The sequence below is a fragment of the Prenolepis imparis genome, unplaced genomic scaffold (assembly GCF_030444845.1).
Source record: "Prenolepis imparis isolate NDT839.2.m4 unplaced genomic scaffold, iyPreImpa1.0 SCAF_1, whole genome shotgun sequence".
In the NCBI taxonomy this organism is placed as follows: Eukaryota; Metazoa; Arthropoda; class Insecta; order Hymenoptera; family Formicidae; genus Prenolepis; species Prenolepis imparis.
This window is the reverse complement of record NW_028141159.1, coordinates 16,725,798-16,744,549: the sequence shown is the minus strand read 5'-3', so window position 1 is coordinate 16,744,549 and position 18,752 is coordinate 16,725,798. Positions and strand designations below refer to the sequence as shown.

Genomic DNA, 18,752 nt, shown 5'->3' with positions numbered 1-18,752 from the left:
ATTTCTCCATAGATGTTTTGCTTTATCTCTATAAAAAAATATATTGATTGCATGCGTCTTCTTTTACAAATTTTGAATTCTGTGATATCTTTCTCTTGAAATTTTACGGCATATAACGACAGCGTCGATGCGTAGACACAGGTGTTTGTCGTGTCGCCGACTTAAATGTGTTTCTATTGTATTCGAGCACCAATTTCGCATGTCACGCAAGGCCCTCCGTCTTTCTCTCTCTCTTCCTCGGCGACCCTATAAATTATCCTTACGAGATTCTAAGGACCGGAGAGAGAACGCGGCCATCAACGAAGCGAGAAAGACAAAAACACCCGCCGTACAATATCCGCCGCGTATATACTTTGACAAAGAGCACTGCCATTTACTACTCAGGTTATCCCCGGCGAAATCCGGCGGTAGCGAGTCATTTCACCGTCTTATCCCTTCGTTCTCTTTTTTTTCTCATGCCAGGCTCGTTTGGTTCTCCACAACCCTGGTTGAAGATGCTCTCGATTTATGAGAAGTGCTAAATAAGGATAAGCATATCCCGTTTTGCATCATATGTTAAACATTTTTTTTTTTTTAGAAAAAGTATACATATATTCTTTAACGAGACATTTTGCACATTTATTACACATTCTATTATAGTATTATATATTTATATTAAAAATGTGTGGGTGTGTAAAGCAAAGCATTATGCCATTTTGAAATTTACTTAAAGTTTCATCCTGACGATAGAATAGTTTCTATAGCTCCAAGGGAGAATACAGTTTCGCGGCACGTCTGCTTTCCAAGAGAACTCACGTTCTCAAAAATTCGCGAAAGTGGCGGCGTGTGTTTTCATTCCCGCGAAAAATTCATGCTTGATTTCGCTTTAATCGCGAGAAGTCGCGATAAACGAACGTGGCAGCGGAAAAGCCGGGAAAACGGTGGAATAAAAGGGGGTAGAAAGTAGGAAGTGATAATGCGGTGGCGCGAGATGTTGCAAGGAATAATCTGGGGGTATTGCCGCGAAAGATAGTTTTACATACTTGAAGCGCTCCTTTCTTGCAACTTCTTGTTGTTTTCGCACGCTCTGCTTTTTCGCCGGACCCCCGGCACGTGAAATATCGAGTGTCGGCCGCGAGAGAAAAATAGACACCCCCCTTCGCGAAAATAGACATTCTCGGCACGTACAAATTTACGCTCCCTTAGCTATCCACCACGCGTCGTTATCGTTATCTCTCTCTTTCTCTCTTCTCCTGGCAACACTGCGAATTAAAAATATATTATTTAGGATATTTTGTGCGAGAGAGATCGCGAGGAAGCGTTTTTTTTCGCACGAAAATGCGTCAAAATTTATTATCAACACGTGAAATATAGAATTTTTATTCGAGATACACGTGACGATGAGAGGCGCGAAAGCAGGAGAGGTCGCGCAAAGTCTTTTGAATAGCCTCCATTTTGCGGTCGCAATTTGCGAAATTAAATGTAACTTAGTGATTCAACTATTTAATTAGTACGTAAGAGATTGTCAAATAACACGTAACGTGTTTTCGCGTAATTCCTTAATTATACGTAAAATGGAAACTCGTGTATATACCGTTTAATTACTCCTTTAATCAAAACCACATTTCGCGATGCAATTTCAAATTGTATTCTTCTTCTGTGTCGCTTGTCGGAATATGAGAGCGACTTCCTGCGATGAATACTTAATTATTTTATCGGAATACTTTTAATTTTCTTTCCGACACTCGGAATTTCATATGCAAATCGCAACCAATGCATATCTTCAATCCAAGAACAAGTCTCGGGTGGTTGAAATAAAAAAATTAAAACACCACGGGCTTTATAATTGCGGCGATATGTGCAATGTAACTTACATATACATATATGTAGGTAGTTCGACACGACACGTTCACCGTCTATGAACGAACACATGCAAATCGAAGTGTAACGTGGACTGGTAAGCCTTCTGAATTTTTAATTTTGAAGCGCACTGCGGTATGCACACATACATGCACACACACAGACACACGTATACTCTCTTTCAACACCCGCGGATAAAACTCTCGGGCTTTCGAGAGTGCACCGCGGCGTATATATCACGCGCTGAGATATACATTTAAAAGATTTCTCGGAGATATTTAAGAGGAGGAACCATTGTCTCACTCGGCAAATGAATATTTAATCGTCAAGATGGATGCACTCTAAAATTTGACCCCTTAACTTTTACGGGCGCGTTTATTAGCCGCGAACACGATATAATTGCGAAAATGTAGTTAGGTGTTTGTGTTACTTGTAAATTGCATTAATAGTGTGTTTATTTTTGCTCGTTAAATTTTAATCGTTTCAACGAGGATTAATAAATGTGTATAAACACATATACACAAGAGGATAGAGAAAAGGGAATAATTTCTCTACTCCGTTACTTTGGAACCTTTATCAAATTTTCTCCTCGGATTTGTCTCATTTCTACAATGATCGACAAATGGAACATCTACGTCCGCTGTTTGCCAAGTCAGTCTAATTCAACTTATTGGTGAATCAGAAAATATCGGACAGTGAATTGACCTGTAACATTTATTCGAAGAATAAGGTCTTTTCCATTATATCGAGAGAAAAACTTAAGATTTCTTCAGGTTTCATTCCGTGATATTTTACTTTAGCGGATATATTCAATAATAAGTAAACTTTTTCTTTATAATACTGAAAAAACTCGGGGGTGTAATCAACCAAGTTGTACGAGAAACTCTTTGACTAATAATACTATCTTGGATAGTCAAAGATCGAATCTCTTAAAAGCGATAAATTAGAAAGAGATTATAAATTTCCAGCGTCAATTACATGCCCTTGACAAGGTGTCTACTCTCTGAAAAATTATGGAAAATTTAGAATTTTCAAACATATCTTTTGTATTTCGAAAAATCGAAGATATCTCATGTAATTTTATTGGGACTCAGGGAATTTAAAAAAAAATGTTCTCTTTAATAATTTTGCTCTTATATTGTAAGCAATTAGTGATCCGCCAATAAGCGAAGTTGTTAGTTATGTGTTTAAAATGTATTATAAATATATCTATCTTTATATATATTTAATGTCATAATGAAATATTGACTGCAGTATATATTTTTTATTGATAATTTTTAATGACAAAAAAATGAAAATGTTATTAGGTGAAAAATGTTTATCTTACAAATGCTATTTTTTACAAAAAATTTTTTTTGTACATTTATACATTTAGTACATTTGCAAATCTAGCACTTGAAACTTAAGTAGACTTTTATAGTGCTTTTCGTAGGTGAAAAGCATAAAAAGACTTGAAAAGTTACATAAAGAAAAAACCTTTAAACTATTGTCTTTATTTGGAATTTTGAAACAGAACAGAAACACCTGGAAGAGCAAAGAATTTTCAGGGAATTTTCTAACAAGATTCGAATAGACACTCTAATTTGAGTCGAGTTTTTTTTAATTGAAATTAAAAGTTAAAAACACTAAATTTTTTTCAATTTATTAGGATGTATTTCAAGATAAATGAGATCTTGAAAAATTATATTCAATTCATAACTTACATAAAAAAAATTTTTTTAATCTTCTATGATTCTCTCTTTCTCTCTCTCTCTCTCTCTCTCTCTCTAATAGAATAAGAAAGAGAAAGATTTTTCTTAAATTAATTTAATAGATTGAAAAACTTGTAAATACAAAGACGAAAGTGCAAAATCACTTCTCGCCTCGTGTGATAGTTTAATCAAAATTATTATGAGAAGTTCGTATCACACGATTGATCGATCGACGCGAAGAAAACTAAACTCACCAGCGATCTTATACGGCAGGAACACGTGCAAGAAAAGCGTATTAGGATTTTCTTAACAGAGGTCTCGCTCTCCTGCGAGACGAAGGCTGAGCGAGAAAGTTACCGCGGAGCGATATCGTCGAATATGAAATCCGAAGGCAGCAAGAAACTTTGAAATCCGCGAGTGCGCGTCCGTGCTTTGAATTAGGCCACTATGCCAACTGCTACGTAGTAGGATTGATTTTATAAGACGAGGGGAGCGGAAAGATAAACGTTCTCTACGCCACGCTTCCACGTTCCATCTCGTGTCTCGCAGGATTTATCGTAATGAAAAAGTAGACAGTAGTAGAGACAGACGGTACAGTTTCCGGCGGACATATTGTCCGCGGCTCGTTAATCTTCGTATTTTCCTTAAAAGCTGCATAGCGTAGCTTCGGTATACGATTGGGCATGTCCCAAGAAGAGCGGTAATTAACAATCATCAGCGAGTTGAAAGACGCATTAAATTGCATGTTTAATTAGCATATTTAAATAAAGGAATTCATTTTAATTTGTATGCTAATTATATATATAGTAATTTTCATCTTTAATTATCTGCTATTGTTAATCTCTTTGCTTATTGTTTTTCAATATGATTCCAATTAATATATGATGCACAATATTATATACATAATATTTAAATTGTGTTATTAATATATATAACATTTATTAATATAAATATTTAAAATAAATTAATATATAATGTACGTATTAATTTATTTTAAATATTTATATTAATAAATGTTATATATATTAATAACACAATTTAAATATTATGTATATAAATATATATATATATATATATATAATTATATGTATATATATAAAACGTTTGTTGAAACAGTACAATATAAGGAATTGCATAAAAGGAAAGATACTTTTCAATAGTATCGTTCATCCGTTTGAAAATCCTCTCGCATTACTTTGGAAATACCGGTCATCTTTTTCTCTTCTCGTACTCCATCCGTAAGCCGAGATACAACATTAATCTCTCTTTACTATATCGGAGCGAGAGACTCCGATGTACTCGAGGTACACTTGGCGTAAAGATTTCAATCGAACTGTTATCCCGCATGCGATTTTCTCTTGAAGATTCGTATTTCCGCGCGCCGAGAGAAAGGCGACATCCGGATATCGCCAACTTAATTTCAAGCACGTGAATAAATGTTTCGACTGAACGGTTCGCGAAAGACGATCTTCCTCTCGGAAGAAAATCGCGGTTTCTGACACTGTGTGCGTCCGATGTCGCCAACTATTTCTCTAAGCCCTTCGCCAAACTATCACGGTCTCCCCGGTATTTCTCCGAAAGCGATGAGAGAAAGGGATAAGGGTGAAGGGGGAAGATGGTATGTTCCCGACATTTGTCTCGAAACAAAGTGGCCAACATTCGCGTTGAATAACCATAGAGAAATTTGGCCATAGACAAATCTTGCCCCGCGCGTTGTTTCCCGCAAATAGCGGACCCTCCATTGTTCGTCAAGCATTCTATTATGCGATGAAATTAATAAAACGATATAAATTTATTCAGACAAAGAGAGGGAGAGAGAAATCTCACGGTTTTTTATACTATATATCAAAAAATATAAATCGAAATGACCATCGTCATTTGTTGTCAACGCGGCTCTAGACATTTTGGGTCTCGATTATTTGTTTCAGATACTGGTTGGATCGCGGCGATTTCAAGATGAGCCTGAGATACATGAATCTGCTCAAGGGCGCGCCCAGAAGCATCGCCAGGGACTGGATGAACGAGACGAGGATCCTGCTGGAGACGCAGCAGGCGATCGACACCCTACTGGCGTACGCAGGTGCGACCGGCCTCGTATATCTCGGCGCTGGAGATCCGCCCAAGGTCAGTGCACTAAGTTACGTAACCTCTTAAACAAGCTGTGCGATTAGATACGGTCTCACGACCACGAACGTGGCGGCACAACCGCGCTGAGGAACGTGTGTTTCCGGTGATTAATAGCCGGCCCGAATATCTATCTCTCCGTTTCTATCTCTCCTTCCCCTGGACAGCGATAGCTCGCTTATTAAACGGCATGTTTCCGTATAGCAAATTGCTTCTGCACATAGTGATCTCCCGATAGCAATTGCAGCAACAAGATTGATTGTATTTATTTGTCACCGAGACATTTATTTATTGTGTGCACAGTCGAACAGAATGTCTTTTTTCAGCTAAAAGTCGATTGGATAATTTTCTTGAAAGCATTCTTTGATCATATATGTATATCGATTAATTTAATTTGATGCTGCTCCGAGATGCTTATTTGCATGTGCAAGCGCATCCCTTCGCTGTTGATGATTCTTTATTTGGGGACGGATCCATGAGAGCGTCTCTTTACGTTTCTTTGCGACGTTGTTCGAATTGTTCCAGCAGAAGTAAAGCGGACAGGAAATCGCAGAGGAGACTGTCCCGAGTCACACACGAGGGAATGTCTATAGAACCGGGCGAGGGTGACAGGAGAATAGGGAGGACAGATCGCACCGACGAGAACCGAAGGGAAAAAACGAGGAAAGGAAGTACGCGGAGAGAAATCGCTGCCAGCCTTGTATAGTCACAACAATGTCTTTTCTAGCAATTAAAAGATAGGAATATATTGTGTGCCGGGAGAGGCAATACACGCAGTGCTTTTCTTTGCCAGTCCTCGAGGACCCATCCTCATACGCAATCTTTGCACGGAAATATACTTTCGCGCGCTTGAATAAATTTTTCAACGAGATTCAAATCTTATGTATGAAATATGCGCGAAGAAGATTTTAAATATCTGACGGATAAAGAGAGATTTTTCGAGCGAATCGAACGTTGAACGGGACAGCGATATGAAATAATTTATCCGATAATATATTTCGCTTCGATATAAATACTTTTTTTCCGATTATATAAAAAAAATCCATCTCCTTTAGATTGCAGCGCTTCTTATCGAAAGAAGCTAAGAAATATAAAAAATATAAGGAATATATTTTTTATATTCGGAATATAAAAAAAAAGTTTGTCTTGCCGCCGGAAAATAATCGCGCGACAAAAGTCGACGGTAAAAAAAAAATTAAATTTGATTTTTACCTGCACATATATATCGCTGTTCCGTCCAACAGTGAATCGTGTGTGATCGGGAAAGGAAGTACACAGAAAGTTACCGCAATACAGTGTAAATATCGGAGGCGGACCGTGCGCTTCTAAAGACGGCGGTATAAGAAAGCATTTAAGCGCGTCCCACGTTTATTACAACGTGAAAAAAAAAAAAAATGCAAGATTTGAAATATTATCATTTGTGTTTAGCACACGCATTCGTTCGCGTCCTGTCTCGGACGCGTCGGAATTGCGTCGTGCCTGCAACTTCGATAATCACGTTCGACGGCGACGGGCATGTTGGGCCGAGCTCTCCTCGTCCTGATCCATCCATCTATCCATCCATCTATCCACCCACCCATCCATCCATCCATCTCGAGAGTACCTTTTACTTTATAACCGGATATTACTCTCCCGAACTCCCGTCGCGAATCACATCGATCGGTGTCGCGTGCCGTTACCTCGTCTTTCGCCTCTTCCACGAAACCTTCGCGATTTCGGACGGGGACGGGGAAACTAGGAATCATTGTAAAAATTGGAAAATAAAGTTGTTTCGTGACGTAACGAGAATGTGTCGTGTTGATCGATCTATGAATTACAGAGGCAACCGTTTCCACCGTTTTAATCCTCTTCCAAATAGTTAACAATAAGTCTGATGTAGACTTTCGGAAAAATTATGTTTAGAGTGTTTTAATTCATGTTACACTCTCTCAAGTCTATATTATAGATTTGTTTCAAGTGCAATATTTTCGATAATTAATCATTTTTTTTTGCTTTTTTCTATTAATATTATTTAATTTCTGTCTTCTATTTTAAATATTATTTTTCTTCTCTTTTAAATCGGCCGATTACAGACTTACAAACGATTCAATTTTTAAAGTTAATTAGCATCTCTATATGATATTAATGGGCGAATGAAGATGAATAGACGCGAGTCGAGCATTCGGAAAAATATTTTTACTTATTGTTTTAAAAACAGATCAATACATTTAGATTTCTTCGAATTTTTTCTTAACCGAAAAAGGCAACAGTATTATTCGTCCGAAGTAATTCGAACGATGTAAGAAAAGATCAGTATATTGAATCGTTTGCTCGCTGATAATGGAGAAAGCTCGAGGAAAGAGCCTCGTAAATGGCCTCGAAATAACGACGAGCCATTTGTCAGTTTACGAAAACGTCATTGGCCGCTATTATGTCGCTCGTAATTAGTCGTCTGACTAGGTCTAAATAGGTCATTGCGTACCCTTACGAAGATGAAGTATATATCCGCTGGAAAACTCGAAGATGGAAGGTATAATGATGAACAATCTTGTTCGCTGCAGCCACGTTCGATTTTCGCCGAATAACTTTTTTGCTGAGAAAGAGAGTAAATAATGATCTTAATTTAACTTTTTTTATTTTTTCAGTAACATTACCATTCACGTATTGATTTAAACTTTAGATACTTTTGTTTGTAGTAAACTGAATGCGATTTTTTTGAAACAATTGTTGTGATTTATGATATTAATTTCAGATAATATTGCAATGTGATAATTTAATTTGGTTGCTAATTTAGGTCGAACGTCACTGATGATCATTTTCAGACAGGTATGTATAATATATTTATCTGTATAATAATATATATTCAATAATTTGCTTTCGCGATTATAGCGTTAATTAACAGCGATAATAATATTCTGACATAACCGTGCTGTGAAAAACTTCTTGTCACTTGGAATATCCAAGATTTCATGAAGTTTTTATCGTAAAATATTTAGCATCCTCAGAGAGTTTTGTTTTGTGATATAAAATATAAATAATAATTCTGGAGGTTGGGTCATGCAGTAGAGAGCGAGAGAGAGAGACCGCGAATGAGCAAGGATAATTGCGTTAACTAACTAACGACGCGCTAATGGCACTCGTGGAAGAACACGACGGCTTGGAGTTTCGTTACAGAATGTGACGGGGTGAAACAAGGTAGAAACTATGACGAGATCTCGCATATATGCGTAGAATATAAGATGAGCGTAAAAAAAGAAACGTGGATGATCAACTAATTTGTCCCTGGAATTTATCGGAGATCGTTATCTTTTTTTTTTTATTATTTATGTGCAACTTAAATTTACGAAAACAGGAATAAAAAAAAAATAATAATGCGCTTTAAGGAAGAATAAAAATTTCGTGCACCTGAAACCGCATCTGTGCATATACAAGCGTGATTTCCTCTCGTTTAAGCATTATATGCGGATATTAGAGAGAGATGTGCCTTTGGGTCCTCTCGTATCCCTGCGGGATAATAGAGCCACCGCGAGCGACGTATTTTCGCGTAAAACATCGCTTTGCGTTGTTTTGCTGCGGCAAATAAAGATCTTCTAGGGGTTAGAGAGAAAGGGAGGAGGTCGGATAAAATACCGCGGCGCGCGCAAAGACGACCAGGGGTCGCGCTAATTGGGAACGTTAATGACACTCGCGGCCGCTCCACTTTAATCTAATAACGGGTAGTCCGCATTGTAAAGGAATAATCATCCCGCTTGTCCCTCGGGCAACGCCAATCTGTCGTGGGGGAAGGGAGAAAAAAGAAAGGTTTATACCTCGGCGAAACGACGCGGCCGAATGAACACTCCTACGGACGTTTCATCGCGCGACACAAAGCGCGGGTTCAATTAAAAACCGTCCGACGTATAAAGACGCAATGCGGGTTCTTTATGTTGTAAATTTCATTTGGAATATGCAAAAAAAATTACAGGCGGACGGATTCGTACAATTTCTTCGTATGTCGCGAACTTTATTCGATAAACGGATTAAAACGCGCCTCCGAGCACAAAGGTACCCTAGAATTCGAAACATGACATTTATATTTCACAATTACAAATATACAAATACATTTATTTATCAAACATATTTATTCTTTTATGTCAAATTCGAATTATTGATGAATCGTTTTGTCGTAAGGGCTTCGGAATTTTTTCTGGGATCGGCGATATTCAGAATAACGTTGCGCAATCTCGTAAGATCAAGGTGACGTGTATCGGGGTACGCTGATGCCAATTTATAAAATTAGTTTTCCGTCCGCGTACTTAGGATAATAGCCGTAGCTTGTAATGCCGTAACGTCGAATTCGATGCGAATTTAATCTGCGTCGCGGGCGCTTCCGTGACACCCATCGTCGACAACAATTGCATTGACATTCATAACTGGTCCTGGTCGCTGTCGATCCAGTCCGAATTAGGAATTCACCAGGTGACCCGTGATACCCAGGCTACAACGATTGTTTCGATAGAACGCTTCGACACTGCCGGAAAATACCGCGGAACCGGTTCGTACGAAATCATCGCAGTGTAAATTTTCATACATTTGTCACGCAAATGAGCGATTCGATCGGAAGCAATCATTAATGACGCGACAATAATATTTCGAATGTGTCAAGAAGATTTATAAATTACAATTTTAATTATTTAATTTTTTTCTTACAATTTTTAAACTTTTTTTCAGATCTTTTAATTTGTATCTTTTTTTTAAATATGTAATAATTTTTTTCGCGTTTTATATTAATTCCCTTGATACTCGTGAGAAAGAAAACTAATTCTTTTCTCATTATATTAAGATGAAACTTATGAGAAAGATTCAGACACATTTTATATAATGTTGAAATATATATATATTTTTTTGAAAATATAATTCTTAAAATAAAATAAAAATTCGATCATATGATCAACTAAAGCTTTCTATGAGCATACATAAAATATGTTACACATTTTTCGAAGCACTTTTGACACTCTACATCACATTGCATCCAATTTTCATCTTTCATCAAAATTAAAATGTCCTATAATATTTATCAGCGTTTTAAGATCTCTCATACTTCATACAAACGTTGTTGAATTATGAAGGCTAGTATTACGTCATTTCTGATTATAGCGCACATTTATCTATCTATAAGAAATCGTTGGACATTCCACGTAGCGACAGATATTCTGGTCGCGAGGAATGTCGACGACGACAAATCGAAATAACAACGACGCAATTTCACGGTGGATACGGCGTAGTGTCGAGGCGCGCGTCATATATCGTCCAAGGAATAATTACTGTAGCGGAAGGACTCTCGCTGTCGAACGGACCGTCTGGAATTCCCGGATCGAGCGTCCAGGCGAAGCGTCCATTCTGCGGATGCCAAGGTAAACGTACACCGACAGGAGTGGCCGAGTAAGGGTGCGAGTACATGAAAGCGCGCGCGCGCGCGCGTACCCTCTCGACAATTCCTCGGGGGTATAATTTGCGGCAGGCCAAATGCACCGATCCGTAAAGTAATAAAGGAGTCGCGATATGCTGCGGAACATGCTGCAGAAAGTGCACGCGCGCGCGATCATTCTGGGGCATGCTTCCGGATATATATAATAGCACCGCAACGCGACAGCCACAGAGGTGTGAAATAGGGAGGTGGATGCGGAAGCGTCGAGAGTTTACGGGAATCGGTGGTACGAAAGATCGATGGAACCTTTTATCATCGCGCAAAAATCTCAGGAGTCTCTTTCATTGCATTGAAGCAAATGGAATAAGATACTTAATTTTATTATATTAAGAAAATCTCTCATGTTAATATAAAGATAATAAGATAATAATTTTTTAATATATATATACGTGCACAAAAGAGTGGAGATTGTAAAGCATTAAAGAAACATAATATAGGAGTAAAATTTGTTATTCGTGAAAAGGGAAACTGATTCTTTTTTTATTATATTAATGTAGAACTTTATGAGGGAAAGTTCAGACATATTTTATATAATGCTAAAATAATATTTCTTTTTTGAAAATATAATTCTTGAGGTAAAATTTAAAAAATACACATTATCATAAATGAAGCTTGCATTCAATTTTCAATCAATAAAATGTTCTATAATATTTCTTAGCCTTTTAAAATCTCATACTTCATACAGTGTTGTGAAATTATAAAAGTGACTAAATCTCTCATATGTTGAAATATTTCTAAATCTTATTCACACATACATAATTTGATTTGATTTTTATTATTATGATACATGCATATAACATATCTTATTATCTAATTTAATTCCTTACAGACATTAATGAACATTAGCTCTGACGATCCGTGCGCGTTATTTTAATATCGTTAAATGTATATTCTAAAATTAATCATTATGAATGTTATGTCGCATTAGCTTCACGTTGTACCATTAATAAAAATTTATTTTCGGAATCTGGTTCGCGCATAACGTGTACCTCGCACCTCGCGATAGGAAATCACGTGCGTCGCCGTCATTATTTTTACGCGCAACGTGCCTTAATGATCGATACGCTCGAATTTGGAATTTGCCCGAGTCGCTTTTACCGGCGTTTTTGTAATATAGCGCAATTGAAAGATCAGGGAGCCAAACGAGAATTCGACAGTTTATCACGGCGCATTCTTGCACGTTTCCCGACGTGAATTTCAAGCGGAACGGAAACGGAAACATTTTTTCCGTCGACAGAATTTCGCAGAATTTCAACGATTGGCAAGTCAGGTCAACAGTGTTGATCATTTAGCGGAAAGCGATTATCATTAATTAATTGTTCCCGCCCTTTCTGTCCTCCCTCTTCCTCTCCGCGATTTATCGAGAAGCGACAGCAGGGAAACGGTAAATTAATTTTACCAACGTTGAATATGGATGTCATGAATTATTCGACGTTCTTCGCAATTATTAATCGACAGCGCGCAGTCGGATCGAGTTATTCGAATGTGACGAGATTAATTAATTTCTTTTTACTTTTGATTCGCGCGCGAGAAAAGAAAAAACGCTTTCGAAAAGGTTTTCGTGCGTCAAGCTGTTTTCCGGTGTTAAAAAAAAGAAAATAATGCTTACATCAACTGACAAGAGGCCACTCGTTTTGCACAAAGGCGCGTACGCGTACGCGATTTTTTTTATCGCTGTCAGCACTTTGACAGATACACGAGCGGCGTGAAACGTCGCTTAACGACACGTACAATGTTTTCTTGGTTGACACCGAAAAAGTCAAAGTTGATGCCCGGACTTTGTTTCGAGGTATTTAATCGAGATCCTTGTTTCGTTGATTTATTTTTACACTTAGAGTAGAGTTTCCGCTGAAATCGTACGTTTCGAACGAAAAGGGAGATGCCCCTACGGAATCGTAGGTGTAAAATAATCGGCTAAACTGAATCGAAATAACGTTGTTTACAACATGATGACGTACCATTGTATATTTCGAGGAGATATGTCGGAGACTCGCTGTTTCTCCCTCGCTGTCTTCTCGCCGCATTTCTCCTTTGTTCCCTGTTACGTCGTGATTATATAAGGAATACAGATGTAAAGTGTATATATATTGTACATACATATATATATGCGTGATGCAGATACAGTGCCATAGTTATTTTAGCTAACGATCTCGAGTTTGCGTCACTGCAATTCATACATGGCGAGCGCAAGAACAGGAATGTGTGAGAGTATCAGAAGTGCCTTGATTAACCTGAACAAATTATATCGTGGTATAAAAACGAACGCGATTATTTAAATGAATTAACATCGACAGTAAAATGTCAAGTTTTTTTTTATGTCTGTATCGAGGATGCTAAATTATGTATAATACAAGGTAGTTTGAGAACATTTCGATATTTGAGAGACCTCGACATTTTTTTTTAATTTAACAACATTGCGAGAATTCAAAAACACTAAGAATTACTGCGGAGCGTTTTTAATGTGCGAGTGAATAAAATTGAATGCAATGTTGCTGAGAATGTTAAAAGTAATTTCGCGAAGATTGTGCGACATTTTCACGTATGTACGCAAATTATGTTTAACTTTTTATTCATACGATGGTACTTTTATTTTTCATTTCAAAAGTTGAATTAAAAAAAGTATCATATATTATTTTAGCATTGCATAAAATGTGTCTGCATTTCTCTCCTATGAGTTTCTAAATCTCCCTTAATGTACAGTAAGAAGAAAGCAATTTACTTTTATGAGGCAAATTTACTTTTGCGTATTTATTTTACGATCTCCGCTTCGTTGTGTACGATATAACATAAAGATTAAAGTATCTATTTAAGTTTGTAAAGAAATAGTAAATTATCAACCACACAGTTAATCTAGGTTAATTTTATTTTTATATTAGGACATGTCGAGACGTTCATAAATTAACTCACTTGAAATAACGCGAACGGAGATTTTGATTTTTCTCGATTTTTATCGCCAAACTGACTGCGGGAACCTCCTATCGCAATAAATTTCCGCGATTTAAGATCAACGATCGTTTTACTCGAATTGGGCAGGTTGCCACATAGGAGGGACACATAATTTCCGCCAACGAAAAGCGAAAATATTAGCATATTTATTGAACGTCAGTCGGGTCATCTTCGGGATCAGTTTTCGGAGTTAACCTGTCTCCGTCGCGCAATGATTCCTTCAATAAAGAAGTGGACGCCCCGTAAAACCTAATAACTTACTTTCTTCAGAATCTCGTTCTGAAGAATCCTCGTTGAAAAGCGATTTGTCACTCTCGACATTCTACTTTCCGATCATAACTTGACCATCTGTCGAAATTATATTTCGAAATAGATGTCTCTGAGAATCCGCAATATAGGCTATTATAGAAAAGAATTGTCTTTATTGTCGCTATTTATCATAATTTTTAACTTTTATATTCTTTAGTTTTGAAGATTGAAAATTGCAGCAAGTATAATTCCTTTTTCAATTGATTTTAATTAATTTATTATGTATCTTTTAATATCTATTATATATCGCTTAAATTCTTGTGTCTTGGCTTTGGTATCGTGTTGTTAATATTTATCTTATACAGAGAAGGAAAAAAGAATAAATCTCTCTCTTTCTCTCTTCTTTTCTCTTTATACGATTTATAAATAATTATTATTTCTATAGAGATGATAAAGGACTGTTGGATGGGTTATCGATGAAACCTCTCTTGCTCAATATTCGCGTATTTCCGTCATTACTTTCTCGGTTAGCAACATAAAGTGCCTTTGATCTGTAAGCGTTACATATAGCTTTGTGCGCTATGTTTTTAATATATACCTCTTTATCGGTGCATTTTACTGAAATTTCGATAGAGTCAAAGGGATCTTTTTATCGTACCATTTTAGAGACCTTATAGCATCGCAAAACGGAGTGAACATGATGATATTACGCCATTAATATATGAATAGTTTATTTTGAAAGTGTCGTAAGTTTCAGTTTAGAAATTTTATTATTTTATTTTAAAGAAGAAAAGGGAGAAGCTAATGCGTATGCAATAGGGCTTATTAAATTTTATAATTTCGAAAGCTTTTATGATATTAAAAAAAAAACAAACTACATGGAGATTTTTAATCTTGTAGACTCTAGAGATCTTAACGTTACACGAGAAATATCACTTGATAGAGTTTGACTTGTTAATAGCGCATTACGAAATTGATACGAAAGGGACGCGACGTATACACTTTTAAACGACCTTTCGCAGGAATTTCCAATTTAAATGTAATCTTTAGGACGCATTTAGTATGCATGCCGATTGAGAGGGAAACGCTTACTTTAAATACGTTTTCACGAGCGGTACTGATAAAAACGGGAGAGGGAAAGAGAGGGAAAGAGAATGACGAAAATGACGTTTTTCACCTCTCTCACGGTAAAGTTTTTAATTAACAAATTTGCATTTGATCTACGACGACGGAAGCAAGTTTTTAATGAGTGTACAGCGAGAACGGGACTGTGAATGAAGATTCGCTCATCGCACTCATTTCGTATACAGAAGCAATTTTTAACAAGTTTTGCGACGGCTGCTTAATGGCGATAATGTTGCATCAGAGAAGATAATTTTGAAATTAACATATTTATATAGAGAATTAATTTTAATTATTAATTGCGATTCGTCTCGACTCAATTTAACCAATTTTAATAATGAAATATCCGCGTGGAATACGCAGTCGTGTAATTGCTACAATATTTGACATCTCTATTTTACGATCGCGGAACATGACCCAGGTCAAACTTTCGCAAACACGCTTCAAGAAGATGATTAATTCATCGCGGAAATCGACGGGGCCGAGATTGGCGCGGTAATACGACGAATGACTTATCCCCCTTCCATTCGCTTTCCAAAGTAATTCTTAGCGTGCCAGTGAGGTAAGTGTGTTTGACTAAGACGTCGATTAATCTCGGTTAAGTCGTCGTGACGTAACAGAGAGATACGCGGTGAACCAGCAGAGAGACCGCTTGAGATGAGGGCAGCAATGACAGATGTAGTCCGCGGGTTGTGTTCGCGCAGAATTAGAATCACGACGGAGGAGTTGGAGATTGATCTTCTCGATCTGTCATAACGACGCTTTTCTATCCAAGTTTAGTAGAAACTTGAAAACGTTTACATTTTTGCTCTTTTATATCATTCGAATTTTATTTAAGATTTTATTCATTTAAATGTCAGATTTTATTACCTATGTAGACTCTCTCTTACCTTCGAGTTGGTGTTTCTCGTTGTCAATTGTTAACGACACTTATTAAAGAATCGGTACGCTCTGTGAAATCGTTCATGACAACAGAGCGTACAAATTCTAAAATAAATAACGTAACACTGCTTTGTAATCTCCAGCGAAAGTAAAATCTCGTCGTGTGGATCCGCTGAAAAAAAAGATATTCCACAAATTTTAGCAGAAAAGAATCGAACGCGATTTCAGGCAAACGAATTTAAAAAATTTTCAACAACTTTGCCTTGCGTTTAGATTGTCTATTAAATGCATTTAAAAAATAAATAAAAAATTTTTTCCATATAGAGCAGGTATTTCTTACGAATTTTTTTTTGTTGAAAAAGGGAAGGTGATAATAATTTTTTCCAACTAAACACACTATAAAAGCAGGAAGCTGTTTCGCGCATATAAGCACCGTCATGTATATATTCCGTCTTTTGTTGCGCGAAAAAGGGCAACCTTTTCGACTCTCGACATACGCGAGGGTGGCTCTCTCTCTCTCCCCTTTCTCGCGGGTGTAGGAAAACCGTAATCTTCCTCGCGAATAAATCGCGTCGATCACGTCGTTTCACGAGTGAACGATCAATCACGTCCTTTCGAAGCGACATCGCGCTTTCGTCGAACACTTTGTGCCTGAAAAATGTAACACGACGTCCGATCGTAAATAATCGCCGGCCGTGGAACGGTGAAATACGTCGTGGCGTATGGTAATCCCCGTATGTTAACAGGATGTGCAACATTCGGCACTGGTGTCGGGAGTCAAATGGAAATGCACGAATTGATCGGCCCGGATGGATATTCGTCGAATGACGAGCCTCGAATTATATCGCGATATTATAATTATCGAGTGTCACTTTGTTATTCGAGGAAAAGAGTATCGAATATCGCGCGTAATTTTGGGGTATACTTTTTATTATTGCGTCTGTGTGTGTTTCTAATATAAATGTACAACTCGTCATACATATGATTCTGTTTAACTGAATAATATAATATATAATGTATAATGCAATATGACATAGTTTCTCAGATAATATAATATCATATAATATATATAACATATGCATATTTTTTGTGTATATATATATGTATATATATACATATACATACACATATATATACATATATAAATATGTATAACTCTAATAAAATTATCGCGCAGATCACTCGGCTTAATAGTCGCCATTAATTACAAATTTACACGTTCGTATCATATTCTCTTTTCGATATCGATGAAATTGACAGAATCGTTCCACTTGTAATGAAATGAACCTTGATTTCAGTAACACTTTTTTATCACTTCGGTATCAGTTTAAATATTTGACAATGTGAACGCAATTTAAAGATTGCAAAAGTATTTGTCTCTTGTCGAAATCGATCGTGGTTAATGATCGAAAGGCCGAGTGATCCGACAGAGCGATATCTTCGCACGATCTTATTGCCGGCAGAAGCTGATAGAGCTCGCAATGATGAAGAATTATTATCGAGCGTTCCTTTCGCGATATATATATAGTAAAATCTTAAAGTACTAAGAAATCACCTATGAATCTCTGTTTATCGTGTAAATGTCCGTGATGTTTCTGTGCGTCCTGTCAGCGCGTCTGTATAGTTTTTCTTTCGTTTTCTATCTCTATATAATTTTAGAGCGAGATGATTCGAGGTATGCAAAATTCGAGAAATTACTTTGGGGGGAAAAGGAAATGATTCTGACAAATATTTCAAGCCAATTTCTCAAGTAGCCCGTACCAACGTTAAGTTAAAATATTTTCTTCTTTTTCGTGAAACATTTCGGGACCAATTAAAATCGTAATTGATAAAAGGAATCACGTATACAAATGACAAAAAAACATCGGCTGTACCTTATAAAATAATATATTGCTTGTCGCGCAAAGTCAAATAAGGTGGTAGCAAGAACTCAATTTTGGAGAGCTTTAAGAATATCAGCAGAGGAATAAACTGCGGGAGTTGAGGGATGTTCAGTGTGATCGACTTGGATGCTGACGTCTCTTAGTTTGTAAAAGTATTACAGACCTGCGTGGCCTTAAGCAAGACGTATCGGCGTTTAATTTGCGACAAACAGATGCATCAGCAGCTAATAAATTGAATTGAACGACTTAAGGTCTCCCGATGTAATCAAAGGCGACGCGTAACCCTTATAACGGTGATTCCCCCGCCGAGAAGTGCCTTAATCGCGCGGATCACGCGCGATTTTGCGATCGGGGGTATTAATCGTCGGATCGAAGGCGGGGGGAGGGGGGGAAGGTGAGAGGAAAGGACGATTATCGATTCTGTGCACTTAATTATACTAAGTCGATGCGAGCCGGCGCTCCATCAACGATTAATTCCGAGCTGCAACCGCCGATGGCTATACAGAGCTCGTAGCCGCACCTCCAACAATAACAATCGACGTTGAGATCGGCCGATGTTCGATAGACGGG

General features: G+C 37.2%; 2 protein-coding genes across 4 annotated transcripts in view; both read left to right on the top strand.

Moving 5' to 3' along the window:
• The window catches only part of Mitofilin (inner membrane mitochondrial protein mitofilin), a 42,408-nt gene extending 34,966 nt beyond the window's left edge, over positions 1–7,442 (top strand). For 2 of the 3 annotated variants that reach the window (XM_083032637.1, XM_083032619.1), the window contains 2 exons: positions 5,459–5,654; positions 6,180–7,442. In XM_083032637.1, coding sequence (XP_082888763.1) covers positions 5,459–5,654; positions 6,180–6,188 — 205 coding nt within the window. In that variant the 3' untranslated portion in view covers positions 6,189–7,442. The remainder of the gene's footprint in view (positions 1–5,458; positions 5,655–6,179) is intronic. The other variant, XM_083032627.1, reaches the window with a different exon arrangement.
• Positions 1–18,752, top strand: part of Rpl29 (ribosomal protein L29) — a 215,893-nt gene that overhangs the window by 10,699 nt on the left and 186,442 nt on the right. The window lies entirely within an intron of this gene.